At 40.2% G+C, this 20,091-nt stretch overlaps 1 protein-coding gene across 11 annotated transcripts in view; it reads left to right on the forward strand.

Annotated features, from left to right (window-relative positions):
* Positions 1–20,091, forward strand: part of GPAM (glycerol-3-phosphate acyltransferase, mitochondrial) — a 68,627-nt gene that overhangs the window by 42,808 nt on the left and 5,728 nt on the right. For all 11 annotated transcript variants that reach the window (XM_036827747.1, XM_036827737.1, XM_036827740.1 and 8 more), the window contains 13 exons: positions 4,143–4,239; positions 4,882–5,018; positions 7,857–7,956; positions 8,284–8,496; positions 10,289–10,402; positions 11,545–11,630; positions 12,368–12,483; positions 14,455–14,525; positions 15,339–15,603; positions 16,160–16,296; positions 17,465–17,542; positions 18,166–18,306; positions 19,615–19,804. In XM_036827747.1, the coding sequence (XP_036683642.1) occupies positions 4,143–4,239; positions 4,882–5,018; positions 7,857–7,956; positions 8,284–8,496; positions 10,289–10,402; positions 11,545–11,630; positions 12,368–12,483; positions 14,455–14,525; positions 15,339–15,603; positions 16,160–16,296; positions 17,465–17,542; positions 18,166–18,306; positions 19,615–19,804 (1,745 nt within the window). The remainder of the gene's footprint in view (positions 1–4,142; positions 4,240–4,881; positions 5,019–7,856; positions 7,957–8,283; positions 8,497–10,288; positions 10,403–11,544; positions 11,631–12,367; positions 12,484–14,454; positions 14,526–15,338; positions 15,604–16,159; positions 16,297–17,464; positions 17,543–18,165; positions 18,307–19,614; positions 19,805–20,091) is intronic.

Raw genomic sequence — 20,091 nt, forward strand, 5'->3', positions numbered from 1 at the left:
CTTCATTTCTTTTCATTCTTTTTTCTTTATTCTGTTCTGCAGCAGTGAATTCCACCATTCTGTCTTCCAGGTCACTTATCCGTTCTTCTGCCTCAGTTATTCTGCTATTGATTTCTTCTAGTGTATTTTTCATTTCAGTTATTGTATTGTTCAGCTCTGTTTGTTTGTACTTTAATTCTTCAAGGTCTTTGTTAAACATTTCTTGCATCTTCTCGATCTTTGCCTCTATTCTTCTTCCGAGGTCCTGGATCATCTTCACTATCATTATTCTGAATTCTTTTTCTGGAAGGTTGCCTATCTCCACTTCACTTAATTGTTTTTCTGGGGTTTTATCTTGTTGCTTCATCTGGTACATAGCCCTCTTCCTTTTCATCTTGTCTATCTTTCTGTGAATGTGGTTTTTGTTCCACTGGCTGCAGGACTGTAGTTCTTCTTGCTTCTGCTGTCTACCCTCTGGTGGATGAGGCTATCTAAGAGACTTGTGCAAGTTTCCTGATGGCAGGGACTGGTGGTGGGTAGAGTTGGCTGTTGCTCTGGTGGGCAGAGCTCAGTAAAACTTTAATCCGCTTGTCTGCTGATGGGTGGGGCTGGGTTCCCTCCCTTTTGGTTGTTTGGCCTGAGGTGACCCAACACTGGAGCCTACCCAGGCTCTTTGGTGGGGCTAATGGCGGACTCTGGGAAGGCTCACGTCAAGGAATACTTCCCAGAATTAATGCTGCCAGTGTCCTTGTCCTCATGGTGAGACACAGCCACCCCCCGCCTCTGCTGGAGACCCTCCAGCACTAGCAGATAGGTCTGGTTCAGTCTCCTATGGGGTCACTGCTCCTTCCCCTGGATCCCGATGCACACACTACTTTGTGTGTGCCCTCCAAGAGTGGAGTCTCTGTTTCCCCCAGTCCTGTCGAAGTCCTGCAGTCAAATCCCACTAGCCTCCACGTCTGATTCTCTAGGAATTCCTCCTCCCGTTCCTGGACCCCCAGGTTGGGAAGCCTGACGTGGGGCTCAGAACCTTCACTCCAGTTGGTGGACTTCTGTGGTGTAAGTGTTCTCCAGTTTGTGAGTCACCCACCCAGCAGTTATGGGATTTGATTTTATTGTGATTGTGCCCCTCCTACCATCTCATTGTGGCTTCTCCTTTGTCTTTGGATGTGGGGTATCTTTTTTGCTGAGTTCCAGTGTCCTCCTGTCAATGATTGTTCAGCAGTTAGTTGTGATTCTGGTGCTCTCACAAGAGGGAGTGAGAGCATGTCCTTCTACTCTGTCATCTTGAACCAGCCCCATCATTGTGGTTTTGATTTGTGTTCCCCCAATGATTTGTGATGTGGAGCATCTTTTCATGTGCCTGTTGACCATCTGTATGTCTTCTTTGGAAAAAATGTCTATTCAGATCCTCTGCCCATTTTTTAATTGGATTGTTTGTTTTTTCATGTTGAGTTGTTTGAGTTTTTTGTATATTTAGGGTATAAGCCCCTTATCAGATATATCCTTTTCAAACATCTTCTCCCATTCAGTAGGTGGCCTTTTTGTTTTGTTGATAGTTTCTTCACTCTGAAAAAGCTTTTTAATTTGATTTAGTCCCATTTGTTTATTTTTGCTTTTGTTTCCCTTACCTGAGGGGACATATCCAAAAAAATATTACTAAGACTGATGTCAAAGTGTATATTGCCCATGTTTTCTTCTAGAAGTTTTATGGTTTCAGGTCTTAGATTTAAATCTTTAATCCATTTTGAATTTATTTACATGCATGGTGTGAGAGAGTAGTCCAGTTTGAGTTTTTTGCATGTAGCTGTCCAGTTTTCCCAGCACCATTTATTACAGAGACTCTTTTCCCCATTGTATATACTTGCCTCCATGGTCATAGATTAATTGCCCATATAAGTGTGGGTTCCTTTCTGGGTTCTCTGTTCCGTTCCACTGATCTATGTGTCTGTTTTTGTGCCAGTACGTGCTATCTTGATTACTGTAGCTTTGTAAGATAGTTTGAAATCAGGGAGCATGATACCTCCACCTTTGTTCTTCTTAAGATTGTTTTGGCTATTTGGGGTCTTGTGTTTCCATACAAATTTTAGAATTATTTATTCTAGTTCTGTGAAAAATGCCATTGGTATTTTATAGGGATTACGTTGAATCTGTAGATTACCTTGGGTATATGGTCATTTTAACAATATTAATTCTTCCAGTCCATGAACACAGTATATCCTTCCATCTGCTTGTGTCATCTTCAATTTCTTTCATGAGTGTCTTACATTTTTCCAAGTACAGGTATTTTACTTGCTTAGATTCATTCCTAGGTATTTTATTCATTTTGATGCATTTATAAATGAGATTCTTTTCTTAATTTCCCTTCTGATAGTTCATTGTTAGTGTATAGAAATGCATCTGATTTCTGTATATTAATTTTGTATCTTGCAACTTTACCAAATTCATTGCTGAGTTCTAGTAGTTTTTTTTTTTTTTTTTTTAATTATTTACTTATTTATTTATGGCTGTGTTGGGTCTTCGTTTCCGTGTGAGGGCTTTCTGTAGTTGTGGCAAGTGGGGGCCACTCTTCATCACGGTGCGCGGGCCTCTCACTATCGCGGCCTCTCTTGTTGCGGAGCACAGGCTCCAGACGCGCAGGCTCAGTAGTTGTGGCTCACGGGCCTAGTTGCTCCGCGGCATGTGAGATCTTCCCAGACCAGGGCTCGAACCCGTGTCCCCTGCATTGGCAGGCAGATTCTCAACCACTGCGCCACCAGGGAAGCCCAGTTCTAGTAGTTTTTGATGGCCTCTTTAGGATTTTCTAAGTATAGTATCATATCATGTACATACAATGACAGTTTCACTTTTTCCTTTCCACTTTGGATTTCTTTTATTTCTTTTTGTTGTCTGTTTGCTGTGGTTAGGACTTTCAATTCTGTGTTTAATAAAAGTGGCAAGAAAGGGTATCCTTGACATGTTCCTGATCTTAGAGGAAATGCTTTTAGCTTTTCACCATTGAGTCTAATGTTAGCTGTGGGTTTGTCATTTATCGCCTTTCTTGTTTAGGTATGTTCCCTCTATATTCACTTTGTTGAGAGTTTTTATCATAAATGGATGTTGGATTTTGTCAAGACCTTTTCCTGCATCTTTTGAGAGGATCATATGATTTTTATTCTTCAGTTTGTTAATGTGGTGTATCACATTGATTGATTTGCAGATATTGAACCATCTTTGCATCTGGGGATAAATTCCACTTGATCATGGTGCGTGATACTTTTAATGTACTGTATTGTTGAGTTTGGTTTGCTAATATTTTGTTGAGGATTTTTGCATCTATGTTCAACAGTGATACTGGCCTGTGATTTTCTTTTTTTGTGATGTCTTTGGTTTTGCTATCAGGGTGATGCTGGCCTCATAGGATGAGCAGAATGCAGAAGTGTTCCCTCCTCTGCAATTTTTTGGAATGGTTTGAGAAGATATGTGTTAACGCTTCTCCAAATATTTGGTAGCATTCACCTGTGAAGCCATCTGGTTCTGGACTTTTGCTTGCTAGGAGTTTCTTTTTTTTAATTACTGACTCAGTTTCATTACTGGTAATTGGTGTGTTCATATTTTCTATTTCTTCCTGGTTCAGTCTTGGGAGATTGTACATTTCTAGGAATGTGTCCATTTCTTGTAGGTTATCCATTTTATTTGCATATAATTGTTTGTAGTAATCTTGTATGAACCTTTGTATTTCTGTAGTATTGGTTGTAAAGTCTCCTTTTTCATTTCTGATTTTATTTATTTGGGCCCTCTCTCTTTTTTCTTTATGAATCTGCACGTGCCCATGTCTTGGAGTGATTTGTGTGCAGGAGAGGGATCACTCTACTCACCTAAATATTTGCTTGATCATTAGCTCCTGAAGTATAAAGTGTGCAATTAGAGGGAAGTGTAAGATCTTAGTACATAATAAGTGGATGCTTCTATAGGTAGTATATGTGTAAAGTCAGTTATTTAAGTTCACAATTCAGATGTACATATACACACACATACATGCACACGTGCTCATAACATGAAGTCAATTACAATCACTCTCACGTTGTAGGTTCAAAACTTTAGGTAGACAAATGTCAAATATATATGTTTATATATATAAATATATGTATATACATTAAAAGATTTTTTTAACTTCCTTTCAGACTGACCGGATGGGTGCTGCTAAAACTGTTCAACAGCTTCTTTTGGAATATTCAAATTCACAAGGGTCAACTTGAGATGGTTAAAGCTGCAACTGAGGCAAGAATAATGTGAATCTGTCATTCTATATTCTCCACATTTGCAGAGTGACTTTTGAGTTCTTTTTGAAATGTTTTCTTGTACACTGTTGTGCATTCCTACACATTTGCAAGATTTTCCCCCGTGTGAGATAACTACAGTAGTTATGTATTTGTGGGGGATAAGTGGGGTAAAGGAGCACCTTCCAGCAATATGCAGGATTCATTCTGTAAGTTATCTTGCAATAACTCTGAAAATCAGGGAGAACAATCCTTATTTTATAAATGAGGAAATAAAGGCACATATAGATTAAGAAATTGTCCCAAGTCACAGCCAGTAAGTCTCTTGCCCAGGATTTCAAACCAAACCAAGCTTGTGTCCAAAAACTATGTTCTTTTTATATGATTAGGGCTTCCTCTCAGAAGATACATAGTCAACTTGAACTCTTGATTGTTCTCCTCCTTCCCTGATTCTTTTATGTTGTTGTAGTTGTTTTTAGCTAGATGATATTAAATTGAAAGAAGTTCTTATTATGGAAAAATGTTTTTAAAGAATGAGTCACTAAGTAGCTCATGTTTGAATGACTTTAACCAAATGTGAAGTTGCAAACTGTAATTGAACTTTCCATCTGAATTTTAAATTTGGTGTTTTTCCTTTTGCTAGATGAATTTGCCGCTTATATTTCTACCAGTTCATAGATCACATATTGACTATCTCCTGCTCACTTTCATTCTCTTCTGCCATAACATCAAAGCGCCATACATTGCTTCAGGCAATAATCTCAACATCCCCATCTTCAGGTAAGATCAGCTTATTTTGAAAGTTAAGGTATGAAGATTATATTTTGAATTTTTCTTTTTTTATTATACCTTTTGATACATTTATTGTAATGACATTAGCTTTTTAATTTTTGTTGTAAAAGTAATGCATGCTTATTGCAGAAAATTTGGGAAGTACAAAAAAGCATTAAGACCATCATCATTTGAACTTATTTGCAAAGCAGAAATAGAGACACAGAGGTAGAGAACAAATGGGGGAAGGGGTGGGTGGGATGGATTGGAGATTGGGATTGACATATATACACTACTATGTATAAAATAGATAACTAATGAGAACTGACTGTATAGCACAGGGAATCTACCCAGTGCTCTGCGGTGACCTACATGGGAAGGATATACAAAGGGGATATATTTATACATGTGGCTGATTTACCCTGCTGTACAGCAGAAACTAACACAACATTGTAAAGCAACCATACTCCAATAAAAAAAAAAATACAACAAAAAAAGACTATCATCATTATTTCTGTGTTTTATATGGGATATTTGGTGAACTGTGAATAGCTAAACTTATCAGCAGTGTTTATCAAACATATAAAAGGCAATTAGAAAGAGAAGATAGCAAATTACTGTATCTGACTTGGCAGTGCGCAGGTGGGGGCAGGGTGGTGGTAGGCAGGTGGTAATGGTATAAAGGTAAGAAAGAACCATACCTGTTACTTTGACCTCATAATTTAGTAGAGCTAGAAACATAATAATTACAGTATAACATAAAAGGTATGTTTTAGAGGTTTTCAGGGGAATGCAGTGCATTCCATTCAGAGGGAATAGTATGTGAAAAGGCAGAGTGATTTAGAAGCATGATATGGTCATGAAACAGCAGGCAATTCTTAGACTCTAGGGTTAGAATGTAGGGTGCGTTAGGAGGGATCAGAGACTGGAGGTGGTGACTGCATAGGTAGTGAGAGTTAGGTCAAAACAATTTCTAAGCCAAGAGTTTAGAGTGTATCCCATACTTGAGAAGTGATACGTTCAGATTCGCATTTTGAAAAGTCATTCTGGATTAGAGGGAGTTAGATCAATTCTGACTCTATTGCAGTAGTTCAGACAAAAGATAATGAAGGCTTAAATAAAAGTATAATAGTGCTCTTGGAGAAGAGGTCACAGATTTGAAAAGTATTTACTTTCATACTTCAAAGTACAAAGCATCTCAAAGGTCAGCTCTGTGAGTAGTAGAGAGCACGAGAGGATGAATGTGGAGGGACCGGAAGGGAAGCAGGTTGTGCAGGTGGCGCTTCACAAGGGGGCAGTCACTGCTTTGCATGCCATGAAATCTGATCCTCAGCCTCACGGTCCAAGGAGCTCCTTCCTAATCCCTTGGCTCAGAGTTCTGTAGCTAATGTGACACATGTGAATGACTGAGAGAAGCCATTCATTCATGCAGTAAGCCACTACTTACCCAAATGTGCTCTAGACAAGGGAGAACAAGATACATAGTCCTTACTTTCAAATAGCTCATAAAATAATGGGGAATGTAGGCAAACACCTAGCTCTCATCCAGTGTGATATGACCCTACAGGGCAGACACGCTTTTCCAAGTATCAGAATGTCTGTGTTTTCTCTCATGGGTACCTCTTCCCAGTGTTGAGGAACCTGGAAAGTTGAATTAGGAAGTCATCAGAAAGGTGCTTAGGCGTGAAGAGGACTGTTCCAGCTGGGCTCTTAGAGAAGCCTTGCCCCATAATAGTTTGCCTCTTCTGTAATCAGAACAACTCATGTACTCATTCCCTCCAGGTTGGATTGGTTCTCAAGGTGGATCTCTGGGGAAGTACTTAATAAACATTGATAATTCCTCATAATCCAACTTCCCTTTTCACGATCTCTATGCCAGTCGTTGCTCAGCTTATCATTCCTTCAGACATGACAGACTCTAGGTAACCTGGCCTGTTTATTTGCAGTGTTCTTTTGTTACATGCCAGTCTGTACATTCACAAACCACTTTTCAAAGGGATTTATTTTTGTGGATGGTTCATCTCATTTATTAAGAATTTATTCTGCAGAGTTTTACTTTCAAAGAGTGACATTAAGTTCTGGATATATCTTACTGTGGCCTCCTTATGCTGACTGTAGAAGATTCCAAAACTACATATTAATATTTATATTAATATCACTGTTTGAACAGAATAGGAGGAGGCTCTGAGTTGGAAAGGTTGACTTAAGTTTTGGAAAGTTTCAACCTCATATCAAAATAATTCATCAGTGCTGTAGACAGAGATGTGGGGTTGTGCGAATTGTTTTATTGTATGGATGTGTAAATGAAGCAAATTTTAGTTTCATGTTTTGGGAGGATGGTTATGCTTGGTTCCAGTTTGATAAAGTTACCCTTGTCTTACTGGGATACTCTCTAAGAAATACTTATTTGAGAAGGTTTCCCCAAAGGAGCTTTTGTAACATCACATTCATCTTGTAGTAAATGTGCCATAGGAAAATTTTGGGATGTCTAAAGGTCAGTGTCTTGAGACCCTGGACAGGGTTTTAAAATTTAGCAGTATTTTATAATCCTCTTAAAGTCTGTACCAGCACCTTTGCGGGGTAATATATCATGTAAACTCCTTTTGGCTTAGAACAGATGTAACAGAGCTTCATTATACACAGTGATATTCTGAAGGCTAATGAATAATGTAAATGACTGAAACACGTCAATATATGGAAAATGGAAAAATGTCCACATTTTCACAATCAGCAACTCAAACAACACATGAGGTTTATATCCAAATGACACGTTTCGAATAACTTGGAATTTGAGTACTCTTTTTAAATTTTTCTTTTTAAAAAATTAATGTGTTCTTAAATTTATAGTACCCTGATCCATAAGCTTGGGGGCTTTTTCATACGACGGAGGCTAGATGAGACACCAGATGGACGGAAAGATATTCTCTATAGAGCTTTGCTCCACGGGGTACGTGTGATCTCTAATTATTCTTAAAGTCGTTATGGTAGCTATCACAGTAGAAGAAAATGAGACTTGATTGAGATTTTTTTAAAAACATCTGAGTAATTATTTCAGTGATTATTGCTTGGATATGGGTTTGATGATTACTTTTTGTTATCACCAAAATATAACATTGGAGAAGCTCTTTTGATATTATCTGCGTGAGCAAAATATTTTGTCAAAAGTTATAGTTTTTTTTTTTTTTTTTTTTTAGGTTTAACTTTGCTGAGCTTATTCTAAGTTGGGTGATCTTGAGTTCATGAGTTCATGTTTTACTTTCTCCTTATATTCCAGCATATAGTTGAACTACTTCGACAGCAGCAGTTCTTGGAGATTTTTCTGGAAGGCACACGCTCTAGGAGTGGAAAAATCTCCTGTGCTCGGGCTGGACTTTTGTCAGTTGTAGTAGATACTCTGTCTACCAATACCATCCCAGACATCTTGATAATACCTGTTGGAATCTCCTACGACCGTATTATTGAGGGTCATTACAATGGTGAACAACTGGTAAGAGGACCACCTGCACAAAAGTCATCTTTGCTTTTCCAGTCTTTTGCTTTTAGATAAGTGCTTTTAGAATTAAGAAAAGTTTTGTTACTCTCTAATTTTATAACACTGTAGGAAACGTGGTAGGATGGGCTTTCATCCCCTATGGCAGCCTGATTGGTAGTGCTGATGTGGTAATTTCCTGCATTTGGAGGAAGTGGCATGATTAGATTAATCATGCCTCGGTCATGGGGTCGGGAAGTGGAAGAATACTTGGTACTGAGTTGCCGCCTCTGCCCTGGGGAGGATATACGTGGCTCGGTCTCCCCAGGGCTTGTTGCTTATGTGTAGAGTTTAACTTAAACCTAAAGAACTGGTGGGATCATGTTGGCAAAGCAACTACAAACTAATTTTGAGCCTGCAGTAATTTTTTTAGTGAACTTTTTTACTGAAGTAAATAGTTACAGAAGAATGCACCCATCATACGCATGTAGCTTGAATTAGCACAAAATGAATACACCTACATAACCAGGACCCAGGTCAAGGACCCTAGAAACCTCCCTTATCCCTCTCTCATTGTTTTCCCCTCAAGGGTAACCACCTATCTTGACTTCTTACCGAATAGATTAGTTTGCCCGTTTTTGAACATTATATAAATGGAATAATGTAGTGTGTGGACTTCTTATCTCTGGTTTCCTTTGCTCAGGCAACACCTGTTTGTTGTTACAGGTAGTTACAATTTGTTCATTGTCATAGCTGTACAGTATTGCAGTGTATGAATATACAATTTGTCTATTCTCCTGTTGGAAAAAAAGTTTGGTTTCCTGGTTTCAGCTGTGATCATTCTTGTACATTTCTCTTGATGACCATATGTATGCATTTTGTCGGGTATATGCCTGGGAGTGGAGTCATTGGGTCATAAAGTATATGTATGTTCAGCTTCGTAGATGCTGCCAAACAGTTCTCCAAAATGGTTTTACCAACTTACTGTTCCTCCCAGCAGTGTGCAAGTTCCAGAGGAACTTAGTTTTGTTCTTATTTAGTGTGGAAGTCTTGGTCATGGTACTTGTTTCAAGCTTACTGCCCAAAGCATATCAGAAGCTCAAGGACTCCTAATAATTGGAGGCTTTAGAAATAAAGTGATAGACCTGGATTATTATTATTATCTCTTGTGAGACCCCTCCTTGTGTTGCCTGTGTCAATTCTGAACATATGCTCCACTCACCCTGACTGCGTCTCATGACATCATATCTGAGTCCTGTGTCCCTTATACAGCTGACATTGTGCCTTATGCGTGTTAAATATTCAGGAAACACTTACTGAATGAATAATTGGCTCAAAGGCCACTCTGGGGCTGAATTTGGCATTTGGTTGCCTAATGTTACATATTTGGACCATCGTGATCATCAGACCACAATAAGGTGGCCTCTCTGACATCTTATTTTTATCTGAGAACTGCGAAACAGTTTTTCAGGCTGTTACATCATTTTTGTCCTTCAGTAGTTTGCAGTTCTATTTTTGTGAATGATGTAAACAATGCACTAAATGAAGTTGTGTTAAATGTTTCCTTTTCCATTGGCCAAATTACCTCCCCAGTGACGTGATTACATCTTTTAGCATCTTTGAGTGCTAAACATTTTCTGACAGGTCTCAGTCAATGAATACTTATTTTCCTTCATTCGTTATTATCTTTTTCCAGACAAACCATCGGTTTCCATAAAAAAATTAATAAACTTTATTCTTTGGATAATGATGTTTGTATATTTGTTAGCTTTATTTCTTACCATGCTCTTCTTTCAAAATTGCAAATTAGGGAAAACCTAAGAAGAATGAGAGCCTCTGGAGCGTAGCAAGAGGCGTCATCAGAATGTTACGAAAAAACTATGGATGTGTCAGAGTGGATTTTGCACAACCATTTTCCTTAAAGGTGAGTGTCTGTTGAAATGAAGCTGTGTCAGCCTTGGTGTAGCTCAGTGTCACAAGATCTGGGCTCTAGTCCGGCCTCTGATGCCTCCTCTCCATGTGAGTTGGGGCCTCACTTTCTTCTCTTATAGAACGGGGACTCTGACAAGGATAGTGTTTCCTCAGTTATTCCACTGAAATGTGCCTGTTGACAAAGGAGCCTAAATGTCTATGTTTGGGAGATACCAATCTCAAAATGTATTGCTATTTTTATGAGAATTTTGCGTGTTGCTTTATCTATATCAGTATTTTATATTATGTTTTAAAATTGCCCTTAAGAGAAATTTTTCAAAACGTATCTCACAGCTGGGTAACATTGATAGTCTAGGATGATGCTGTATTCTACTGAGTGGAGTCTAATACCTACATATTCAGAGGAATAGTGCCATCGTCACGGAGAAGCCTGGGGCTGGTGGGTCCCTGAGGTCCTGCAGTTTTAAATTCTTCAGATTTTCAAATTGGTAAAGGAGAAGGGAAGGATGGGGAGTTGGGAACCTAAAGATAAGGTGCAGAGATGTCCTGCTTCTCCTCCTGTTCCACTCTTTGGTTTTACTTTGAAAGAGTCCAACTGCTATGCTAGATGCGTGCTTTCTGGCCTTAAGTGCTTTTGACTTTTAGGGACCTCGTCATTTCTTATCACTTTTTGTTGTTGTTGTTGTTGTTAATATTGCACAGCTTCTCTTGTTCATGATTTGCTTTTGAATTGAGGTTCTTTTGAGTATAACGTGACCTTCAGGTTGTCAGATTTCCTTTAGAAGGTATGGTTGATGACTTATCACTATTAGTAATATTGGGAATGCCAAATAATTTCATGAAGATATGAGAAAAGTTAAATTTTCCCCTTAATTTTTAAATGATTTTGCTTAAGTATCATCCTGTTTTTTGGAGTTTCTGTTCTTAGATTTCATGCTTAACAACATTCTATGAGTTATTCTTCACTTCTGAAGACAGCTTAGGATATAGAAAGTATTTCTCATGTTATGTAATATGGCTCATTTTATTAACATCTCCCTTTTTACTTTTTGAAGGTGAAATTATATTTTATATATATATTTATGGAGGTGAGACAGTGGGAGTAAATGATTATATTTTATTTTATTTTTCCAGGAATATTTAGAAAGCCAAAGTCAGAAACCTGTTTCTTCTCCACTTTCTCTGGAGCAAGCGTTGTTACCAGCTATACTTCCTTCAAGGTAAGGTTCCTGGAAATTTTTTATACTGACCCATCAAATATCTGTTATTTCTTCTATTGCATGGAAGAATTTGTTAACTTTATTAAGGACATTCATGTTCTTGTTTTTACTTCCTCACTTGAGTAACTTTTCTCTTGGTCTGATAAAGGATCTTGAAATTATGTGTTTCCACATTAGTTTGAAGGTTTTTGATTACTTGCATCATAAAATCTTTTTGATTTTGTGAATCATGTAAGAGTTCTTATCTGATTTATATTTTTGAATGTTTGAAATGTTCTTTTTGGTAGTAACTTAGGCTATGCATATTGCATGTTCATGCAACGTATGAAAGAGTTTTCCTATGGGAATTTTCCAGAATTCAAATCGAATTGTCACTTAGAGAAATAGACTATTAAGCCCTTCCTTTAATATATGTTCAAGTATTGAATTTTTGAAAATGTTTTAAAATGAGGCATCTTGCTTTGTGCATTCTTTCTGCCAGTGAGTTCTGGAAGTGATGTACCAACAGACTATTTAGTCATAATTAAATAACACGTTTTGGTCAGGAGAGTGTGTTAAACATAATAAGGTATATTATGGAGTAAAACAACCCATAGAAATTATCTGTGGCTTAAATTTAGAATATGTGGAAATTTAAAGTGTCTAATACATTGTATCTTAAGCCCACGTAGTATGCTTTGTGAAAGACTGGGGTTATAGAAGTCTTAATTAAAAAAACAAAAACAAAAACTTTTTAGACCCAGTGATGCTGCTGCTGAAGGTACAGACACGTCCATTAACGAGTCCAGAGATGCAACAGATGAATCCTTCCGAAGAAGACTGATTGCAGATCTGGCTGAGCACGTTCTCTTCAGTAAGTAGACTTCCAGTCTTTAATTCCATAGCTCAGATTCGGTGTGATGCAGTACGAACCATACAGGTTTTGGAATCTGCCGAAGTTAGGTTCCACTTCTGGTTCTAGTACTAATACACAGGGGGTGATAGGTAAGTTATTAGAAAGAAAGTGGTGCTGAGAGGATTTGAGGTAACCCAGTGAAACATCTCACACCGTGCCTGGTAATTAGCAGGTACTCATGTGGTAGTTGTTAGGCATTTAAAAAAATTGCCAAAATGATTTGTTGCTTCTTTTGCTTATGAATTAGTCTCTTTGAACTAACTTGTGGTACAACATCTAGGTTTACAGTTGCATGTCCCTTTCCCCTGTGACCCCATGATCATTTTTATTTGGCAAATATTTTGTGGCTATTATGTGTAAATTTTTGTTTTAGCTGTGGGGAATACAAATTGAATAATGGTTCTGTACTTAAAGGCGTATGCTCTTCTCAGTGGGATAGTTGTACACAAATAATGCAAATGGGCGTGACTCAGAGTGGAGTGAGTTACCTGCAGAATTAGCTGTCCTTAAGTTCCGAATTGCAGCATGGTGTCATGTTGTAGAGGCTGCTTTAAGGTCGCAGAGCAGCAGCAGCGCGGGGCCCTTGGGGCTCCACCCAGGCGCGATCTCCTCGCCATTCCCTGTGCCTCCCCGCCATGAGGTCAGACTCTCAGCATTTCCTGCCGACACCAGTGTGTAGGCTTCCTCACCTCGTCCCCCTCCTTTCACTCTAGCTGCCTCTACTCCTGCTTTACGCTGGGCCAAGGTAGTCTTTCTGGAGCACATTTGATTGTGTCTCTCCCTTGCTTAAATTCTGGATGCTAAAAATAATTCATCCTTAAATGTTGAAGAGTTGTAAAATGAAGATAAAACTCACTACCCAAATAACCAGATGTGTTGCTGCCTAGTCTATAAAAATATTTTTTACCGTTCTGTATTGTGCTATTTTCTATTTATAACACAAATACTTAATTAAAAAAAAAACTGTAAATTTTCTTTTTAAAGGCCAAATATATATGGTACTTGGTACTTTTTTGTTTCTTAAACACTGGAGACAACATCAATTGTGAATGAAGTATTCATGAATTCATTATCATCTCAGAAAACCCACAGATGGTGTCTTATTTTAGATTATTCCATAGATGTTCTCATATTTGATTCGGATGATTAATAATTTTCTACAAATTTAGAATATTGAGTTATGGACTATAGCCATTCTCAAATGTATTTCTGCCCCCTTCCTTCCTACCTCTGACCTGCCTCTGGGCCAGGTTGAAAAGAGGAAATTAAAACATATTGAGCACCCATTACTCTGCGTCCTGTGCCAGGTCAGTCATTTCGTGCTCACACAGTTCAGTGAACCAGGTGGATGCTCATTGTACCAAAGGGAAGCTGAGGCTTGGGAATTTAAGACATTTCCCCCAAGTCGTGAAATTAGTGTAGAAGTTAGGATTTGAGCCCAGATTTCTGACTTTAAATACCTGTCCCCATCCCTCACCACCCCCCCCACTTTGTTTTAATGTGGTGGTGAATACCTGCAAGAGGAGTGAAGTAGAGTTGCAGGTATAGTAGACTGAGGCCAGGAACAAGTCAAGAAACACTAAAGTAGGATATCCTGTAGAGCTCTTAGAATAGGCTTATACTTTGGGTCTTGGTATTTCCATGAAGATGTCTCTTGGTCACTGAGTAACTAACTTCCATTGGTTTGGACTGAGGGCGGACCTGTCTTAGGCTGAATTCTATTATGTGATGAATAATGATCTCTAATGAGGTTCCATTGGCCCAGAACATGGTATAATGTTGTAACTTCCCTTTGGTAAATCGGTTATAGGAAATGTGGCAGAGGACTTTTATAATTTTAAATACTCCTGATTAAGATTTAGGTACTTTTAAAAAGTTTTAGCTATATTAAAAAAAAAGTGCAACTAAAGATCTGTGTTTGCCTTCCAGCCGCTAGCAAGTCCTGTGCCATTATGTCAACACACATCGTGGCCTGCCTGCTCCTCTACAGACACAGGCAGGTATGTCTGCAGTGTCACCTGGAGTTCAATAGAAAGCATGAAAATGCTTTGTCAGCTCTTCAGATACTTGTCCACTGATAGATTTGGCCCCCTTCCAGCTAGTCCTGTGAGGTAAACAATAAAATAAGCTAAGGACTCTGCCCACAGGTCCTTACACCTGTGGAGGTGTAAATGGAGGAAGAAATCCACATAAAAAAACCTCAGAGACTGTTTTATATGACAGTAAGACATTCTTTGAGTAATACAGTTAACATAAATAAGGCGTATCTCATCAACATGCGGAAAGTATTCTGATAGCTAATGGTTTCCAAGCTATTTGATTTGTATTTTGGACCTGCGCTCTGCCTTCCCACAATACACTTGTCTAAGCCCTGTGATGGGAAAGACTGTGTCTGTCTGTCTGTCTGTCTGCCTCTCTCACAGTCATGTTCTCAACAGCAAACATAGTGCCAGTATATAGACACCAAATAAATATTTGTCAGATAAATATTTAGAATGAGGGAAATTCTTGCTAAAAAATAAGTACTTCTCACTTTCAGATGGTGGCTTCTCCCTTTTGTGATCTTACGTGCTCGTATCATGTGTTGTGGCTAGAGTAGTCTCTGGATGTGGAGTATCTTGACATTCCTGGGGGACAGCTCTTTAACCAGTCTTCTGACTTTCTTTACGTGGTGTTTTGGCTCTTTTTCCGTACGTGCCAACAGCGAGCTGCAGGAAAGCCAAGGCAAGAAAAAACATCCTTGGAACGGTCTCTTCATCTTTTGGGAAGGAGGTTTTCTGTTCTCATGAGACCACTTCTGTCTGTTTCTCTAGGGAATTGATCTCTCCACATTGGTGGAGGACTTCTTTGTGATGAAGGAGGAAGTCCTGGCTCGCGATTTTGACCTGGGTTTCTCAGGAAATTCAGAAGATGTAGTCATGCATGCCATACAGCTGCTGGGAAATTGCATCACAATCACGCACACCAGCAGGAACGATGAATTTTTTATTACTCCCAGCACAACTGTCCCATCAGTCTTTGAACTCAACTTCTACAGCAATGGGCTGCTCCATGTCTTTATCATGGAGGCCATCATAGGTATGCCGGGCCCTGAAATATTTTCGTGGCAAGTAAAATGGCCAAAAGCACATGGCGGTGTCTACTTCAGTTTGGATGATAGCCCCTTGTTTGCGGGAATGTGTTGCTATAGTTTTAGTTTTCAAATAAAAATGTCATCTGCTATGTCCCTGTTTATAGCTTATTCTTACATTAACTGTTCAACAAGTAGTAACTGGATTACTGTATGCATAGTATTACACGTTTTACTAGGGAGGAGAGGTAAGATGTCTTGCTATTCATGAGCTGAAAATCTAAGTGAGATGAGACATACACAACAGTGAAGTGAGTGGAGGCAACAGAGGAGACGGAGAGCAGACGGGATGGAAGCTTCTGAGGAAGGTTTGATAGGGTTGGGATCACATGGAATCACAAGAAGTAAATTCTGAAGGGATTTACTTAAATTTCTCTAGTGAATGCAGATAATTATTTTTGATGTATTAATAATCTATTGAGGTAATCCAACTAATCTGAGCCAATTGAAGTTTTTCTTGGAGATCTAAGGCTGCCAGCTTCATTGATGCTTTTACTTTCTCAGCCTGCAGCCTTTACGCAGTTCTGAAGAAGAGGGGCCTGGGGGCGCCTGCGTCTCCCAGCTTGATCAGCCAGGAGCAGCTGGTGCGCAAGGCCGCCAGCCTGTGCTATCTGCTCTCCAACGAAGGCACCATCTCTCTCGTAAGTGAAGACTCTTTAGTGTTGCCTCTTCTGTTTTTCTTGAGCATCTTTGTGAAATCATAAAATGCTTTCCTTTTAGAGAGTTTTTGGCCCATTATTGAAGCTTTTATCCTGCTCCTGGGTCTCAGTGACCACCAAACCATTATGTCGTTACTGTCTTGGTTTGCTATTGGGGTCACTGCTCCAGCGAACCCTTCGCGTGCTGTGAGGTGTGATAGGACAGATGGCTCAGCGTTCTCTATCACTCAGATCCAGAGTTATTGAGCTCTTATTGTGCTTAAGCCCCTGGGTCAGGGGTTTGTAAATAATTACCATGCCCACTCGTGGATGATAGAACCGTAGAAGATAAGAGTCAGAAACAGCCTTAAAACTCATCTGCTCAACCCTTTCTCCTTTACAAATGGGGAAAGTAAGGCCCAGCGGAACTAATGAGCATTTATATTATATTTAAATACTTCTAGACATTTATAATGAGGCATGCATATTAAGCAGTAGAGAGATTTTTTCCTCAAAATCATCAACAGATAGAACTTATATTTTATTTCGAAGTCTGTTCTTTTCCACTTACATGAATGTGTCCTGGGACATTTATGAGAGCAGGTATTGTGAGTGCAGCTCTCCTCCACAGCGTTCTTTATACATGTTACGTTTGTGGTCCTGTTGGGGAATCTGTTTTGCATGAATCTTGGGGGCAGGGTGGGAGGGGCAGGGTAGATAAGGCTCTCAAGTTTGACCTTGTCTTTCACTTGGGTCTTTTTTGAGTTATTTGAATACATACTGTGTTTCCTCATCCACCACCTTTGTGTACAACATTTACTGTAAGATAGCTTTTGCAGAGAAATTGTCTTATAAAGGAAGAAACAGGTGTAGGGTCCTGACAAGCAGCCCTTCTAAGGCCTTGCTCCACTCGGGGAGACACAGCTCAGGAGCCCCCTCTGCAGGTGGTGCTGCATTGGGTGCTCTGCCAGTCAGGTTACAAGGTCTCTTCTTTCATCCATGACATGCACTCATCAAGAGGGCGGGCGTCGGAACTCTTAGGGCTTGCCCAGTGGAGGGAGGCAGGTGATGCCGTGGAAGTATTCAGCAGCTACCTTGTATGCTATTTTCTGTCTTTAAAAAAATCAGTGGAGGACAGTGACATTTACATTGAAATGCCTTTTCTTTCTAGCCCTGCCAGACGTTTTACCAAATTTGCCATGAAACAGTAGGCAGGTTTATCCAGTATGGCATTCTTATAGTGGCGGAGGTAAGAGGACATGCTTGCCTTTGTTTGCCTTTATTTAGTTTCTTGCTCTTCGTTATCTTTCCTGCCAGCCACCTGAACCAATAATTCCGCTTGATATATAGTCGAGTCCAGATGAGATGAAGAGAAAAATAAGAATGGGGAGAATAAATGTCTTTCGGGACTGCTTAATATTTTGGTTGCTTTTGTGTAATGGGTGTTGTGTAAGACGTATCTTGACTTGATTCCCTGACATCCAGAAGTCTGCCTTCCAAGATCAGCTCTTCTGCATATCTGTGTGCTTGTAGCTTGCACATGTGCATTTTTCTTTTTTGAGATTTTGTTTTAATTTTGGCACCTTTAGTATAGAGGGTATGGCCTGGGAAAATAGGTACCAATTTAGGAGAGGGAAGGGTATTTTATTTGATCTGTCTGGTGGCTTTCGCCCTCACTCTTTCTTTTTTCCCTCCCCTGCTGTCTTCCGAGTGATTTTGAGTTTGGAGAGGGCAGTGGATTGATGTTGTGAATGGCTAAACAGAGCAGATTAGGGGAGGGAATGAGAGAGGACTGCTTTGTCCGGGGTCCGGCGGGCAGGTGTTTGCATGCCTGTGCATGTTTATTTACTCTCGGCCATCTCCCTGGCATAGCCGGATGATCAGGAAGATACCAGTCCCGGTCTTGCTGAGCAGCAGTGGGACAAGAAGCTTCCTGAACCTTTGTCTTGGCGAAGTGATGAAGAAGATGAAGACAGCGATTTTGGTGAGGAGCAGCGAGACTGCTACCTGAAGGTACTTGGGCGAAGAATTCTGGTGGACATGACAGTGATGAGTTGAGGCTTATGTCGCCACAAGTTATGAGGTTCTTATAAACTGGGACTCTGGTGACTAATTCACATTCAGCGTGCTCACAAACTAGCTGGGGTGCTTTCTGCTCAGTTAGGATACCGAAACTGTTTGAACTGAATTAATACCTTAAATTGTTCAGTTTGGGTATAGATAAATGGAAAAAGAGACAAGAGTCTGAAAATTCAGGAAGATGAACATCATAGATGATACCTTTCATGAGCCTCTCATCAGAATGCACAGGTGCAAACCTGTTGACCCACACCTGCACTCACTCCTAAAGAGGCAGTGGTTTTGTTCAGTCATCACTGAAGCAAGGCAGTACCGTACCAGGTATGGGAGAGGATTAATACTCAGCTGCCACTGGCCCAGTTGCTCTCTGTGAGTCACGCTCAGTCTTGCCGTCTCGCCCCAAATTGCCTACATCAAGCTCTTTGCCTTCCATTAAGACAAATCCTATCACAGGGGAAAATTTGATTTTTAAAAGATTGTCCCTGCTTTAGAAAAAGCAATTTTGTCTGATTTGTAATTTTAGAAATTAGTAATAATGACCCTTCTTTTCTGAATACCCTAAGTGGATTACTCTCTTTGCAGCAGGACAATACCCCTAGTTTACACACACACACACCCAGAGGAGAGTCCAAATGACTTTTGGAGGTTTTCCATGTTGGGTATTATTAGTTTCGAGATGGGGCAGTGATCTTGCTTCCACACTCCAGAGAGGCTTGTCTGAACGTGCATGTTTCGGGGGAGGGGTGCAATGAGAGCGCCCACTGCCCCAAGCACCCCACCATCACCACCACCATTCCCCGCTGTGCCGGACTGTGGGCCCGAAGCCACGTGGGGACCGCAGGCAGCGAGGGCTGGGAGGGACTAAGATGATCTCGGGGGTCTCGGCACGTGGCCTTTTGGCGCACTTGAGTGACCGTCGAGCCAGGCTTCAAAGTCTGGAGGGTCCAGCCTCGGGACCAGCTATTTTCCGTGATGACAGTATGGCATAATTGTGTCATTCAAGTATGACAATTTCTCCTAGGCAGCTGTTCAATGAACGCAAACCTCAAGTACTGTGAATGTCAGTGATTACAACAAGAACGCATTCAAACCAGCAGTCATTTGCGGGGGCGATTCTGTGCACACGGAGTAGTAGGCTGCTTCCGTGTGGAGGCGGTGAGAGGCCGGCCTCTCGAGCCGCTGGTGCTCCGAGGGGGTTCCTTCGTCCCCCGGTGACTGGGTCTCCCGCCCTTGCCCTCCCAGGTGAGCCAGTCCAAGGAGCACCAGCAGTTCATCACCTTCCTGCAGAGGCTCCTTGGGCCTTTGCTGGAGGCCTACAGCTCTGCTGCCATCTTCATTCACAACTTCAGTGGTCCTGTTCCAGAGCCTGAATATCTGCAGAAGCTGCACAAATACCTAATAACCAGGACAGAAAGAAGTGTTGCAGTGTATGGTATGTGTGACCCTATTTTGGCTTCTTTTAAAAGCTATACACATTTTTCGATTATAGGAATCTGCTCATTGTAGATAATTGGAAAAAAGAATGCAAAATATCCTGACCTCTAACTCATAGATTACTACTACTACCTGTTTGGGTGTGTTATATAAATTGAATGATACAGATAGATATTCTTATGTCTGGCCTTTTTCATTTAACTTTGTAAGTGAGATTCATACATGTCGTTGCATGTAGTTGTTTGTCTATTCTTGTTGCTTTGTAGTATTCCATTGTATAAGTAT

The sequence above is a fragment of the Balaenoptera musculus genome, chromosome 16, assembly GCF_009873245.2.
Source record: "Balaenoptera musculus isolate JJ_BM4_2016_0621 chromosome 16, mBalMus1.pri.v3, whole genome shotgun sequence".
Classification (NCBI taxonomy): domain Eukaryota; kingdom Metazoa; phylum Chordata; class Mammalia; order Artiodactyla; family Balaenopteridae; genus Balaenoptera; species Balaenoptera musculus.